The 17,612-nt window shown below is 27.1% G+C and overlaps 1 protein-coding gene across 1 annotated transcript; it reads left to right on the top strand.

The window, feature by feature from the left end:
* The first annotated feature begins 11,442 nt into the window (after positions 1-11,442).
* Positions 11,443-17,548, top strand: LOC107625834 (solute carrier family 40 member 2). Its single transcript, XM_088503799.1, has 8 exons — positions 11,443-11,790; positions 12,241-12,391; positions 12,932-13,128; positions 13,308-13,766; positions 14,392-14,563; positions 15,213-15,350; positions 16,067-16,177; positions 17,163-17,548. Exons 1-8 carry the CDS (start codon positions 11,663-11,665, stop codon positions 17,307-17,309), a joined length of 1,503 nt encoding a protein of 500 aa, XP_088359925.1. The 5' UTR covers positions 11,443-11,662; the 3' UTR covers positions 17,310-17,548.
* Positions 17,549-17,612: the final 64 nt, after the last annotated feature.

Raw genomic sequence — 17,612 nt, 5'->3', positions numbered from 1 at the left:
TAATTTCTTATTTCAAGTATTACTTCCCATTCAGAATCTCTATAAAAGAATACCACCTCAACCAACTATACATGACACCGGTTGATTTCATAAAAAATAATATAAATAAATCTCCAAATAAGTAACAATATTTATGTATTATTGTTAGGGTTTAGCTAACCAAGAACATTAGTTAAACATTTTCAACGAGGGTTTAGTGTATTTCATGAAAATATTAAGAATATTAGTTAAGGATATTTATGTAAAATTCTTACGGAGGATTCGTTAATATCATTATAGAACTACAATATCTTTATTTGTGTGGCCGAAATTTTGCAACATAATACATTAACTGAAATTATTAATTGTTTTAAAACTACGTTTTGAAATTTATTATGAAAGCTATGATCAAATGTTTTTTTTTTTTGAAAGAAAAAAGTTTAACACAACAAATAGAGCATTAAGAACAAATAGAACCAACTTAAACAAAAAAAGAAAGACAACCAATGCACATAATATATACCCATAGATATCTCCTTATTATCTTTGACATTGTCATTAATAACAAAAGAGATTCACATATAATCACTTCTTATAGTTCATAAAGCACACATGGATAATCTCGTCAACACGTTTTTTTTTTATTTTGAAAAATTCTTCTATTCTTTTCTAACCAAATGTTTCAAATAATCGAATAAAAACATACCATCCATTTCTTGCGCTCCTCCTTATTAGTTGATAACTCAGTCCAACTTTAAAAGTATTCCTTTAGTGTTTCCAGGCACGACCATTGCCTACCAACAAATGAAATCTATGCACACCAAATCTGCCAAGAAAAATTACAACCAAGAAATAATTGGTGACCATATTCAACACTTTTGTTACATAACACGCATACAATATCTCCCTGGTTAACAATTTCAAACCGACTCAGCCTCTCATTCGTGTTGATCCTGCCAGTCAAAACAAACCAGACAAACAGCTCCACTCTTAGTGGAACCTTTCCAAACAGTCCTAGTAAAGCTGTAACTGGTTATATCTTACGAAATCATTTTCGCCTACAACATCTGCACAAAGGAGTTAGTACAAAATACACCTTATTTATCAAATTTTCACACAATTCTATCCTTTCTGTCATAAGCAAGTTTGACCAGCCTTAATTTATATCCAACTCCCATTGGAACAACTCTCGCCTCCATTGAAAGTTTCATATTCACTCTAACCCGTATCAAAACCCACAATCCCCTATAATGGATCCTCTTTGGTTTAAAATTAAGAAAAGCCTCAGAAACAGATCTTTCAGAAAACCATCACGTAGCTAGGGATGTCAATGGGGCAGGGCGGGGGCGGGGGATGCCTCCCTGCTCCCCATCCCTGCCCTCAGATTTACTCCCCATCCCCGCCCCATTTTCCGCCGTGGGGGAAAATTGCTCCCCATCCCCATTCTCCACGGAGCCCCATTCCCCGCGGGGACCCCATTCCCTATCTACATAATAGTTCTAACTAATTATTAATTTCCATATGAATAGAGCTACAAGTATCTATTTTATACAAAAACTGCAAGATTTTATACAAAAAGTCTAAATAACACGATGATGACTTCTTTCGAAATAACGCAATGGGAAGACGCAACGACAAGCCAAAGAAAAAAGCAGTGGACGAGGTGGGAGACGCGACAACAGAGAGGAGAATGGACACGACGACAGAGTTACGAAAAGGAACGCCGCAAATAGAAATTACGACGCGGTAAGGGTGATGGCACGGTGAGGTGTGACGATGCGGTGAGAAGGGTGACGAGGGGGTGGCTGCAGAGAGGTTGGATGGAGTATGGACAGCCTTAGGGATCTCTGAATTGAAGAAAGGTTATGCAAATAAAGATTAGGAGTTTTGGGTTTCTATATATATGTGTGTATGAGAAATGACTAAAAAACATATATGAGAAATAAACTATTAAGGATAATTCAAGGAATTCATAAATTTCGGGAAATAGAGGGGACGGGGCGGGGATCCCCGCTCGGGTCCCCGCGCCTGCTTCGGGGGAATTTTGTCCCCCATCCCCATCCCCGCGGAGAAAATTACCCACAATCGGATCCCCATTCGGGGCAGTCCCCGCAGGGATCCCCGCATCTCGGGAAATTTTGCCATCCCCTACACGTAGCCATACATTCTCCCAGAATCGAGTCCTTCTCCCATCACAAATCTCCATAGACAATCCAATAATCATCTTCTGTCTTACTTGTTGATCTTTGAACTGTATTTGGCAAATATCTTTTCACAGACTTCCGAACAGGTAATACTTAGGAGGACAACAACACATTTAGGTTCAGGTTATTACAAGAGCAGATCACCTTCTTCCATAACAAACACTCCTCTTTCAAAAATTGTCACCACCACTTAAATAGTAGAATTGTGTTATGCACCATGGCATCTTCGATACCCAACCCACCTAATTTTTTGGAAGCCTACACTACTTTCTATCTAATCAAAGCCATATTATTTTTTTCATTTTCTTTATTTCATAAAAATTTTTTCTGTAAAAAAATAATTTTTTTTATAATAGTCTTTGATATTTTATATAAACTCAGATAATATACAAAAAGACTGTTAAACACCGATTTAATGAGCTATGATCAAATGTTAACATTCATCATATAAGGACTATCAAACTCCTTAACAAAATAATGGTAACGTAGTAAATTTCTATTTTAAAATGATAACGCAAAAGGAAAAATTATATGTGTCTATATGCGTGTGTTTGTAGCCAATTAAGTCATATTTTAAAAATTAATTTAGGTTGGTCGATTATCTATTCTATCTATTTTATTATATAAAAATTAAATTTTTGCATTTAATTATGGAACTGACATGCTTCTGAGAGTATTTTTTAATTTATTTTTTTTAATTCTGTAAAGTAAATCAATTATAACTAATTAATGATATCAATTAATTAATTTGATTAGATATTCAAATATCACAATTTATTATAATTTATATAATTTGATTAATTATAATTAATTATATCAATTAATTAATTTAATTAATTATATTAATTATTTGATTTGATTTGATTGGAGTAAATATCAAATTATTTTAGTAAATAATAAATATGATAACAAAATACATAAATTAATTTAATTAGTTTATTTTTTTTTCAATGTCATCTATTTATACGAAATCATAATATATTTTTTACTCATTCGTTTTCTTTTCTCTTTTTTCTCTCTTTCTCTCTCTCGTGTTTAGAGTATAATTTTTATAATTTATTTAATTTTTATTTCTTTTATTTATATTTATATATTTTATTTTTTTATATTTTTTAAATATTTTTGTCTATTTTAATTGCTCATTATTAAGTGCATACTTATTTGTATTAACTAATTAAGTATTTTTTTTAATGGATCTACTAACTATGCTTTTAGAGCATAGACTAGAAACATTTTAAAAAGAAATATTTTATAAAAATTATTAAAAAATAAATATTTTTAAAATGTGTCCTTAAGAAATAAATGAACTAAATCATTTTTTAATTTAATGTGTTTGATTCATTCAACTGTATTAATTATAACTAATTAATTATATTAATTTAATTTTATTAGAATAAATAATATTCCATCGTTTAATATTTCATTTGATTCATTAAATTTTATCAATTATAACTAATCAAATATTTAATTTAATTAGAATAGCTATTAGATTATTTAAATTTTTGTTTGATTTATTAAACCATATAAATATTAAATGATTTAATAAATAATATATAAGGCAGTGAAATAAATGAATTCATTTAATTTAATTTATTATCTTATATCTTTTATATATATATATATATATATATATATATATAATAAAACGAGTATTAATTAATTGATACTTAAATAAATTATTTAAATTAGTCACATATATTTAATTCATTTAAAAATTGAAAGATTCAATTCTATATGTTACGATTTTATTTTGTTATTAATGTATATATACTCCTATATTATATATTCTATGATTCCTATATTTTTAGATAATATTTTTAAATTTTTTTTAGTTTAATTTATTTAGTTTTTAGAATTTATTGTTTTTAGTCATTAATTCAATTTTTTAATTTAATAATTTAATAACATATTTTAATTATATATAATTAAAATGTGTTTTTTATCACCTTTTTTCTCTCTATTTTGTGCTTCGAGTGTAATGTTTATAATTTTTTATTTTTGTTTTTTCTATCCTAATTTTGATAAACTTTTTTATAATTTTGTTTTATATCAATTATTTTTTTATGTATTTTGATTAATAGAATTATTTTATTTAAATACATTTTAAATTTTTTATAATATATTTTTATAAAAGTTGATTAATAGATTCTTCTTCAAAAGTTTTTTCTTGAAATTTGTTTAATAAGATCGTATTTTAATTTTTCACTTCTATCTTTTATATTCATTGATTATATTAATCTTTCATTACAATACATTTTTTATTTATTCCACACCTTATTTGTTTTACCTTCTTTTACTTCTTTTAATTGTTCTCTTTATTTTATTTTTACTCCTAATATATAAATTTATTATAATTCATCACATACATGTTCTTTTTGAATTTAAGTAATTTTTTTAAGTTATATTTTGTCATTAATGCTCTATGTTGTTTAGTGTGTTTGTTTTTAATATTTTAATTATTTGTAAATATATTTATAAAAATATGATTTTATTTTGTCCAATAATTACTATCGCGTTTAGTAGATAAATAACAAAATTTTCATTTATTGTTATATTGATTGAGTTTAAAGATTTTACTTCTACTTTTATACATTTGTTTATATTGTATAATTTGTATTTGTGTTAATGATATCACGGTTCATACATTTTAATATTTGTGTAACAAATCTTATAAATTACTTTTACAAGTTATAATTTATTTTTGTTTTATATGAATATTTAATTTTTAATAATAATTTTTATTTATTTATAAATATATTATTTATTATTTTTATTTAAAAAAATTATAAGATAGTAAATATAAAATTTTTAATTTTATCCTTAATTTTTAGTTTTAGTTTTATTCTTGATATTTCGATATGTTTGAGTTATACTACTAGATAAATAACATTAAGTATAAATAATTAATTATACTAATTATTTGATTTGACTAAAATAAATATTAAATTATTTAATAAATAATGAATAAGAAAATGAAATAAATGAATTTAATTTAAATTTTTTATTTATTATTATATATATAATTAGAATATAGTTTATACTTTCTTTCTCGCTTTTTTTTTTGTACTTCCGTTATAATCTTTGTAAATTTTTTATTTTACTAAAATTTTCTATAATTTTGTTTTATATATTTTTTATGTATTTTGGTTAATATTTTTAAGGGTATTATTATTTTATTTATTAATGTTTTAAATTTTTTGTAATATTTTTTTAGAACTTTATTAACAAGTTCTTTTTTATAATATTTTTCTTAAAATTTTTTAATAGAAACATATCTTGATTTTTGTCTTTTATATTATATTCCTTATTTTATACTAAAGTTTTTTTGTAGTATATTTTTTATCAATTACATGTATAGTCTTTTTTGTCCATTTCTACTTCTTTTAGTTATTTTTTTTATCTTATTTTTAATTATTTATTTAATTCTTACTCCCAATGTATTTATTATATTTCACTTCGTCTTAAATTTAATTTCATGGTTATCTTTCAATTTTGTAAAATTGGACCGTTTGTTTTAAAAATACTTAAATATATTATATATTACAAATAATTATTATAATAAACAAACAAATATAAATTAAATAAATTATCAAAAAAATATCAACAAATTTTGTTTTTAATTTTTCTATAGTTTTATTTAGTGATAAAAATCTCTCTATATCACTAACATCGTTGATATATACCAAAAAAAAGTATAAATTTCTATCAAGTAAAATAAAATACATATAAGATAAATAGCATATATGTAATTCCATTATTAATAATAGACTACAGACAAATTTCTAAAAACAAAATCTTATGAATCAACTAGTAATTTTTTAATATGTTTTTTTTTTAAATTGTCCAAACTTATCAATATTTTATAATATGATTTCACAAGTTATAATATGTGATATTAGCCATTGTTATATATATGAAAAATGTGACTCATTTAGTGTTTAGCCACTTACTTTCGATTAATATTGTTATAATAAGGATACATGTGACTTTATGAGAATGATATAGCTTGAACTTTGGTTATCTATAAATTTACTAAGTGGCTAGAGTAGTTTCACGTCACGAACCAACAAATGCTAGGAATTGGAATGATAAAAAACAGACCAGCCAAATGGATATTTACGCGGATTACTTGCAATTTGGGACTAAATCGGGATCTGTGAAATTTTTATGGGTGGAGACCTGTCCACGTGAAATAGATTGGGATGGAGACATAGGTACCATCTTCAAGGGACCCGTTAAATCCACACAAATATAAAGTTACTGATTTATCCTTATATATATATATTTCTTAAATTTAGTAATCCTAATTCCTGTCTCCAATTTAAACTCTTTTTTTTTTCTTTTAGACTCATCCTTAGTCTTGATTTTATATATACTCTTCTTCTAACTCACTTTCTCTACCTCTTAAGTTCGTCATTATGTCGCTTAGTCTCGCTCTAAAATATTATATCATGTTATTATGTTGGAAGATGTTTTTATATTTTTTTAAATGTTATTTTTTATAATAAATATATTATGAGTTGTGTTGAATTATATTGAGTTGATTATTTTATGATTATTATATTATAGTTTTTTTTCTCAAAATTTTTTAAAGAATATCTATAAATAATCGTGGGTATCTGCATTCGCTAAGGGAATAATTAAATAGGAGGGACTTGCGATGAAGATGAAGAGCGGACGGGGGATATATTTTTTTTAAACAGGAGTGAAGGATGGGGAAAGGGGTCCGTCGTACCCACACGAGTATCTATTACTGTATCTAACTAACAACAGAAATTCAATTTGAGCCGATTTTAGATAGGACACGTGAACTTTATTTGCATTGGGTTTTAAAGCAACGAACCTAATTCGGATTTAGGATCCTAACAATAGACCTAGGTTGATCTTATTCACTTGAGTTAATATTTTGAGTCATTGCTGTAATAAATATTATACTATTAAATATAATTATATTTAATATATATAAAAATTAGACATACTTACAATACAATAGATTTTATAATCAAACTAAAAAGGTTCTAATTATCTTTTTTTTTTTTAATTTTAAATATTATTTACTATCTTAATGAATAAGTGAATAATAATAGTCATTCACATAATTAAAATAGATCATCCTAATATATACATAACACTATATATATCAAGAATTATTATATGTGATAAATTATTTTTTTATTTTTAAAGATAATTTATATGTAAATCAACTAATCTTTATAACATACGATCTATTGAATATTTTTTCTCTTCTCTTAGGATAAATTGAGGAATTTAATATACAAAATATAATTATATTATTTAAGATATGAAATAAGTAACTTAAGCCATTATCTAAGACAATAAATATAATAGTATAAATATCTACATATTTATTAGTATTAAAAAGATATAAAAATAATATAAACATGATGTTTTTGGTAGAAATTAAAAGCAATAATAAAAGTTATTAAGTAAGTTAATTACATAATAAAAAATTATGAATAACTTTTTAAAAGATAATAAAAAATAAAATTACTATTTTCACATACTACAAAGTTTATAAAAAAAATTTAGACAATAAATCAATACTCAATAAATTATACATTAGCTTTGTTAAAAAAAATTAAATTATATGTTAGATATTATTATTTGTGTATTAATATATATATTAAATGATTGAAATTATTAAATATCGAATATTTTGTACCTAACTAATTTTGTTTTTATTATTAAAATTAAAAAAAAGGTGAGTTGTTAATCAATTCCGAATTCAAATTTAAATTTAAATTTGTGTAAGAAAATATTTTGAATTTTTTATTAACCAGAATTAATTTTAAAATAAAAAATTATTTTGTACATCATATTATAAGATAGTGTAGTCATTCGTTTTTCTTTAATGACAATTATTGCCAAATAAAATTATATAAAAATAAAAAAATATTTATCAATCTAGGAATAATAATTCATTTTTCAATAGAATAAATTATATATTGAATAATCAGTATTATTATAGTTTCTTTTTACACAAACTAATACTCAACGACAGTATTTTGGTAATATTACCAAGAAATATTAATCAATCTAATAGCTTTTGTAATGACATAAATTTATAAGTTTAGAAGCTTGAAAATTATGTCATTAAATATAAAATTTTAATCGGTAGCGTTGATAATATTTTTTGACTTTCTAAATGAATATGATACCAATAAATAAAACTGTCACAGGTCGAGAACTAATTCTCCACGGAATGAACCTCCATTTATTAAGGGTCTAACGCTAGCCAGTAAATTTGCGAAATTCGAAATTCTAATACTTATTTAGGTAGACGAGTGAAATGACCACTCAACCAATCCAAATCAATTAAGACAAATACTAATTATTTTTAATATATTTAACATTAAAAATAATTAAACTTTAATTTTAATTATAACTTTATAAAATATGTATAGTAATAATTATTATATATATTTTTGTTTAATCTCTTTTAATAAAAAAATTTATATATTTTTATTAATTATCCCGTATAGTGTACGGAAAAATACACTAGTTCCATTTAAACAAATGTCATTCAAATCACATTTTGTGTATTTACTAATGAGTAATAGATTAGGGATTAGTATGTTGGGCTGAAAGATACGGTAAAAAAAATAAAAATGATATTTTTAATTATAAAATTAATACAAATAAATATATTTAAAGTAATACTACACGTCTACTAAATATTATTGTTTTTTATTAGTACTTAATTAATAATAATTTATATCTATATTTAGAAAAAAAATTATATTTATATTTACTAAAATTTTATATATTAATACAGTTTATATTTATATTTTTTAAAATTTACAATATAAATTAATATAATTTATCTATTAAAAATAATTTAATATTTATATTGATCAAATAATAATAAAAAAATATTAAAAATTACTGACAATCTCAAGAATTTCTCATATATTTATTATTAATATCAAATAATTAGAGTATATTTTAAAAATGGAATATATACAATTAAGTGATGCAAAAGATTCTTTTTCCATTTAAAATCCATGACAAGTCAACACTCGTGACTCCACTTTCATTGTCCATATTCGAAAATCTAACTCTGATGTTAAAATATAGCTGTGACGATGGTTATGTAGCAAAATTTCAGAAAGATCCATGAACTATGATAACTTTATGTCACATTTATTTTATTTTGTTGTCCCTATTAAGATGCAAGGTTATCGTTTACGTGACTTCACTTCAGATCACACATGGACTTGTTCTTTGTCTCATTCTCACTCAGATCATACCTATAAATTAAAAATAATCGCTATGGTACTTAAACATATTTGCCTAATTTATTATATAGAGTTAAAAATTAATATTTAATTTAAAAATATAAAAATAAATAATTATTAAATATTTAAAATTTATTATAAAAAATAAATTAGACAAAAATTAAATACTAAATTATAGACATTATAAAATTTACCTAAATTAGATATGTCACCCCAACTATTACTTTAATTCTATTTTATAACAATTCAGTAAAATTATTGTGATTTATTTCTTTAATTTAATTTTATATTTGAAAATGATTGAACTGCATGACACTAATTAAATGAATATAGAAAAGTCAATGTTGTACAAAAAAAAGATATTTTATTTGTGTCATATTAATTTAACATGATTCAATTATTAAGATCAATATTTCGATCAATGACGTTTATAATGGATACAATAATCTTTTATATTATGGTGCATCTTTTAGAACCACACAGAAATACAATTACTTTCTATACTCATCTAACTCCTAAGAGATCTAAGAAATCGCAAATTCGAGTCTCCTTATCTTTAGTAAAAAAAAAATGCAATTATATAATAATATTCACGTGTTAGAATTTGGTTGAATTAGTCCCACATTGCTTAGGATAGCAAATAGAGTGGGTGGCCTAGGCTATAAATATGAGGCTAAGTTCTCCATTTATTTTTGCACCAGTCAGAAACACTTTAAGCTTGTATCTAATTTTTTTTTTCCTCTATACTCTTTGATTAGAGAGTGTTGTGAGGTGTAGTTAGATATTTGCTTTGAGAGAGTGTGGGTGTACTGGGGTGCCGGTGTTAGAGAGAAAGAAGTCTATGTGTTGTAACAATTTTCACATAGTGATATTCTCTGGTTGTCATTTGACAACGGCCGTGGTTTTTTCTCCGGTAATTGGAGTTTCCACGTTAAATTCTTGTGTTGTAATTGTGTGTATTTTATTTCTCTGTCAAAGGGGTTTTCTCAAGGGGGAATGGTGTCTTATTCCCAACACCACGTTATGTGAGTTATGCATATTTTTTTCTATTCTTTACTAAAATAAAAATCAATAACCCAACCCTCCTAATAATAATGGAAAAGTCTAGGAGCCAGCAACTTTATTAAAATTTAGCAGCATGTAACCAGCAAAAAAAAATGAGTAATCTCACATCATTGGATGAAATCTCACACCATTAAAAACATTATTGATGGTTATTTGATGACTACAAATTAGCGCTACTCACCATGCATTATGAACGACTCTTCTTCTTCTCCCTCCATGAAAACAAGCTTCTTGCCAAATTTGAAGATAATGGAACTTCAGAAATACACCCAAACGATTACAGAAATACACCCAAAGAATTTAAGAAATACACCCAAAATTAAAACGATTTCAGAGCTTGATGTCAAAAAACAATAGAAATCAAGAATAACGAAGAAATAAAACAGAGAGAAAAGCACGTAAATGAAGAAAGAGAAAGAGAAGGCAAGAAACAAAAGAAAAGAAGAAGAAGAAGAGGAAGAGGAAGAAGAACGTGCAACAAGAAAAAGAAGAAGGAGCAGTGAAAACGTGCAGTAACGGTTCGAAACCCGTTAATATAAATGACTTGTAAAGACTTGTATAAAAAAAAATACTTGTAGGTGGAGAATTATTCATTACAAAAAGTGCTAACCCCTAACAGTCTTCAATAATAATATTAGCTACATAAATTAAATGTCGTCATAATACCTTATTTATACATATACGTGCTTACCTTATTTATACTATTATAATAAATTAATTTCTAATATATGAATATACGGTAATTAATGATTTTTCATTTTTTTAAAATAATTAATAAATATTAAATAAAATAAATTTTAACCGTTTTTGACTAATTATTTTTTTGACCAATATACAGGTTTGTTATTTTTTTTGTTTGTAATAACTTTTGGCACCCGCTTTAGAACAACAACCTTGAGCACAATTAAATTAATTACATTTATTAATATAATAATAAGTAACACGTGATGCTATGCTAAACCGCCAAAATGATCAACTTATTGAATGATAGAAGCAAGAACCTTATTGATGAAAAACTAAAGTGTAGGTAGATGATCAACACATACACATATTAACGACTGAAGCTAAATTCATGGTGGTTGGTTAGGAATTCGCCACTTGGGACTCGTTGGTGCATGACACATCTGTTAGTCAAAGGGTTGCGGTGTGTGAGATATGGAAGAAAACGTGGTTTTGAGTTTGAGGGAGCCTCTCATGGCACCACCACAACAACACCACCACCCTTCTTCTTCTCTCATCACTAAATTATATTTTGGTCACTTCTTAGCAAGATGGGGCACCAGGTTTTTTTCTTCTATTTTCATTATTGCTTTAGTTCTTAGAAGAGATTAGAGAGTTTAATTGGGACTAAACTCTACTAGTTTTGACTTTTGAATTGAAATTGATTCTGCTAATGGAACAATAAATTTATGAATAGAATATGAGATGCTCTTTTCGAATCTCAATTTATGTTTAAGTGCACGAGTGAGCTAAATGACAGTGACTAACCTAAGTTAGTTAATTCGTTACATTATTGAATCAATGTATTTGGATATAATTTGTATTTATGTATATCGATTCAAGAATCTACCAAATTTTCACGAAGGAGTGACTCGCATGATCACTAAGGTGGTTACATTAATGCCTTGGATTTAGATTTTCAAAATCATTGGTGCAATGTATTTTATTTTTCAGCATTTTCTAGTGAAACTAATTAAGAGAAGGTATTTATTAATTCATTTCTTTTATGGCAGGATGTGGGAATTCTCTGTAGGTTTGTATATGATAAATATATGGCCAGACTCATTGCTCTATGCAGCCATATATGGTGCTGTTGAATCTGCCTCCACCGCGGTTTTCGGCCCTATGATCGGAAGATGGCTTGATAGGTTATCTTATGTCAAGGTAATTTTCCGGCCGATATAGCTATGTCACGCTTGTCACTCTTTTGTGTATCACTTGGATACGGTATCTAAATACATTGATATAAAGATGAACCAGAAAATGATACTTAATTAACAAAGCCTTTTTCCAACTAGTTGGGTTCGGCTACATGGATTAAAGACATCATAGCGTCCTGTCCTTGCATTGGGATGCGACGAAGTTTTACATTAGTTGTTGCAGGCCTAACACAATCCTACATGGATCTAAAGATGTCATTGCATCCTGACCATGCATTGGGATGCGATACAATTTTACGTTGGTTGTCGCAGACTGATCTTTTTTCCAAGACTTGAGACCGGCTATGTAAATATAGGCTGAGTTATGAACAAGAAAATGAAAGTAATGGATACAAAGGAACGGCAAAAAGAATTCTAATTTGATATATGTACATTTATATTGAAAGTTTCTTATAAGTGAGTTATGAACAAAAGAAGATAAACAAGTTTATATGTTACAGGAGTTTCTTTAGTTATTCGAGTTTGTTCCATAATTTTTCTACAGGTTTTGCAATTGTGGTTGGTGACACAAAACCTCTCTTTTGTTATCGCTGGCGTCGCGGTGATCACATTGCTTGTCTCTTCATCTTTGAAGTATACAAATTTCTTAGTTTTCATACAGCTGGTTGTGTTAATCAATGTCTGTGGAGGCATTAGTGTGCTTTCCACGCTCGCCGGAACCATCTTAATCGAAAGAGACTGGTAATGTTATTAACCCTTTTTACAGAGGAATGTTGTGTTGCCTTAAATCTAGTATTGATGTTAAGGATCTTAGATCTTACATTCTTAATTTTCTCATCATTTTCTATGCAGTAAACTGTTTGAAAAAATGTCAATGTGAGAAAAAGAGGTATATTTTTATCTTAGTTTTCATTGTACAGGTTGTTGGTTATATCAGAAGGTGAACCCCCGGAATTGCTGACAAAAATGAATTCGGTTACAAGGCGCATCGATCTAACATGCAAGCTTCTCGCTCCGGTTATAACCGGCTTCATAATAAGTTTCTTGTCTCTCAAGGCATCGGCTATAACTCTAGCACTCTGGAACACTGTATCTGTTTGGGTGGAGTACTGGCTTTTCAGTTCTGTATACAATGGAATTCCAGCTTTGAAACAAAGTAACCAAAGAAGGGTGGCAAAGATTTTACAAAGTGATGATGAGGAAAGGAATGAAATAACTTTGGAAGGTAACTCACCACAAGTGGATGATAGATCAAGAAGCAAAAGTTTTTGTGAGTGGATCTCAGAGATACCTTATGTTGTTGCATGGAGAGTTTATTTGCAGCAAGAAGTTGTCATTCCTGGAATAGCTCTGGCTTTGTTGTTTTTCACTGTGCTAAGGTGAAATCTCAAACAATTTTTGTAGGAAAGAATTTTATAAGGGTATATAGCCTTCATTTTCCTTTTTCACTAAAAAAGGTTGGTAAAAGGTTTATTTTTCAGCAATTTGTTGTTTCCGTTGATGTTTAAAGTATTTTACCAATTTACAGAGAGAGAAAAAAGGATGGCTCAATGCACTAATCTTTTATTTGGTGAGGTTTAAGGAACATAAAATCATAGAATTTTATCTTCATTTTGTAACTTCGTCTTTTTATCTATTTATGAAACGGAAAAATGACGAACAGAATTTTTTGTCTCCCTAAAATGAATCTGTTTTGCACTCTAAATTTTTTTTACCTCAAAGCATTATGCTAGCTGCTAGTTAGAAATATTTTACTCCTCTTGACCAGCTGAAATGTTTATTTAATTCTTTACTCAATAGCACTCTTGGAGAGTTGTGTTTCCAATTCAAGTATTCAACTATTGTGAAATAAATGTTTGATTCATCAAAGAAAAAAAAAAGTGTTAGCAACATCTCTCTCTACAGTGCTATATAGTATATATCATTCATTGGACAAAGTCATCAACACCTTGAGAAACATGCATTCTCTATATCACTGATGAAACACCAATTACTTTGTCACAGCTTTGGAACTTTGATGACAGCCACATTAGAATGGGAAGGCATACCTGCATATATCATTGGAATTGGAAGAGGAATAAGTGCTGTAATTGGAATTGGTGCAACAGTTGCATATCCTGTGCTACAATCTCAGATATCAACTATCAGAACTGGACTTTGGTCTATCTGGTCTCAGGTATATTCTTACCAATACTTAAAAGTGTTCTGTATAAATGTCATGTTCTGAATGGTTGTCAATTATTATGGTCTTTGTCTGAACCATCTTTGTGCACACTTTTTACTTTTGGTTTTAAAATGATTGATAAGAAGTGAGAGAAGATAAAAAATTTATCTTTTATTCCATAAAAAGAAAAGATATACAAGAGAGGTGTATATAAATGGAGATTCTATGGTGCTTTTCAAATTCTTGTCGAATTTGCCTTAACATGGACCCCACTCTTTTATGTTTGTGTTAGGCAACTTAGTTGTATGCATCTTTAGCAATAACGCACATAAAAAGTGTTGCAAACATAATTTTTCCTTTGTTTTCGGCATCCAATCCTAACATACTTTTAGACGAATTCACAAATTTCATTGGACCACATGTCCTCAATACTATATACTAGGATTCTTCCTTGTGAGGATTCAAATCGGAGACCACTAGGAAGGAAACAAACTTATTTACCACTCGACCAATTCAGTGTTGGTGAATAATTGTAAAATGTTATTCCATTTGATTTCACTATGAACACGCGAGCAAATTAAAAATAACTGTTATTCTTCTTTTAAGTGTAACTACTCCTGTTGATCTTTGTTGTGAATGTTAATGTACAATTTGAATGCAGTGGACCTGCCTCTTACCATGTGTAGCTGCCATATGGATACATAGTGGAAATATATCATCATATACTTTGATGGCAAGTGTGGCTTTATCTAGGCTTGGGTTGTGGATGTTTGACTTATCTGTACTTCAACAAATGCAGGCAAGGATATCAGCAACCCCCTATTCTCTGAAATTAATTAGTACAACTTGCACTTAGTTAAACTACTAAAAGAGATTTAGTTCCTAATAAACTGGTTTTGGTTAATGTTCATGTAAAATTTGGCTTAAAATCATCTATAATCAAGATATGTCTTTTGTATTCTTCTGTCATCAAAACCGAACTGGTAACTGATGTGGTTAAAATACTAGGTTAATATTAGGTCACTAGTTTAATAGTTGAGTCACTAATTAAACCAATTGACCTGATAATTAAATAATTCAATAAAACTAGTATATTCTCTAAACCTTATTAATCTATTTTTTTATAATGTAAATGTATATAATAATAACAAATATGAAATTAGTCATAAAGGTAAGTATTTTATTTTCTAACTAAAATATAGGTCTTGAGTTCGAGTCTTACCAATAACGCATTTTACTTCTCTTATATTCAAGATAGTAGATTTTAAAATATTAAAATTGAATAGATACATAGATTATGGATAGTTTAACCGAAGTTTTAATAATTGTCTGGGAATGGAAAACTTAGAATGTTGTCTCTATTATCTTATAAAAATGTGTTTAGTGTGGCATCTAGGTTTAAGTGCATGTCTCTTGATGAATAGAAGAAGCATAGGACAGGTTCTCTAATTCTTCGTTATCATCTCCATTATTCTTAGTCTGAAATTTTTCTTGTCATGTAATTTTCTTAAATAGGACCTTGTTCCTGAATCAGATCGTTTGGTGGTTGGAGGAGTTCAGAGTTCACTTCAAGCTGTCATGGATTTATTGGCTTATATTATGGGAATCATAATATCCGATCCCCGGGTTAGTTATTTTCACAGCTATAAAATAATTCATGCGCATCCCTTAAAATGTGTGTTTTCTATTAATTTTATTTTGGAATAGAAATTGGCACTGTTATTTTGGTAAGGTAGAAAAATTATGTTTAGAATGACATTATCGAAAATAGAAGTAACAATATTATTATTCTTTTGTTTTTCTGCTTTTATATATTTGATTCTAGCAAGAAGTGATTCTATGAATCAAATTAGTTAGAATTATATTACGGTTGATTATGAGGTTGTTATGGTGTGAAAATATTTTATATTTATTATTTAGAATTTAAAATTGCTAAATTGTGACTCATGAAAACCTAATTCAACTTTTAGCTATCTTAATGGCATGACTCTGTTGCTACCTATTATGATTATGTTGTGGCCAATTTAGAAAAACAGATTGCAAAAATTAAAAATTCTTCATAATACTATTCATAGACACTTACCAATTATGCTTCACATTTTTTGACACGATACTCATTAGTCATTAATACTCATCAAACACGCATGTCTTTTGTGTCCAACCGCATCTTAATAAAAAATAAAAGATTTTTCTTTGGATACCCTAGAACACACCTACCATCACATATCCAGTCTTATTCTTAATATGTATTTTTGAAATGAATTTAAAAATAGTATGTATTATTATTTATTAAAATAAACAATATTTTAAATATTTTATATAATTTAAAAAAGACATTAAAAATAGTTAAAAAATTAATTTATCAAAATATCATTATAATTTAATTAAAAAATAATTTATATTTTTTATATATGTAATATCTTCGTATTTTATAAGAATTTAAAATTCATGTGTCCGCGAATTGTGTTTTGTGTCGGTGTTCGTACATCATAGTAACTTCATAGTAACTTATTATGGTGAGTTACTTGTTCAAAGAACTTTTCTTCTATTTACAAAGAATCTGATGCTCATAAAATGTTCTGATCTTGTTTCTTTCTTCCTTGTTTCTTAGGACTTTTGGAAATTGACTTTATTGTCATTTTTGGCTGTCACATTGGCTGCTCTCTTCTACTGCGTCCACGTGTATCGTGTGCGCCAGCATTTGTTTCACTTCGATCGGATACTGTGGGTTAAATATTTCATAAGAGTAGCATCTTAAGGAGTTATTTCATAACTCTTTCAAAACAGAGATATGAAGATATTAGAAGATACAAATTGTTTAGAGAAAGAGACAGATATAAATATGAAACAGACAAAATATATTTGTTCCGTGATAAAATTTGTCTAATTTTCTATCCGTTAAAATTAACGCAGAAAAATAGATGTAATTTTTCTTTTGTTTGTTTCTTTCTTTGGACATTTATTAAATATAATCTAAATGAGTTAATATTTTGTGTAGATACATTGTACGAGACATTGTGTCTAATTTACACACTATCTACTGGTAGATGGGATTTTGACC

The sequence above is a fragment of the Arachis ipaensis genome, chromosome B2 (assembly GCF_059453495.1).
Source record: "Arachis ipaensis isolate K30076 ecotype BB chromosome B2, ASM5945349v1, whole genome shotgun sequence".
Classification (NCBI taxonomy): Eukaryota; Viridiplantae; Streptophyta; class Magnoliopsida; order Fabales; family Fabaceae; genus Arachis; species Arachis ipaensis.
The sequence above is the reverse complement of the archived record's forward strand: the minus strand, read 5'-3'. Positions and strand labels throughout refer to the sequence as shown.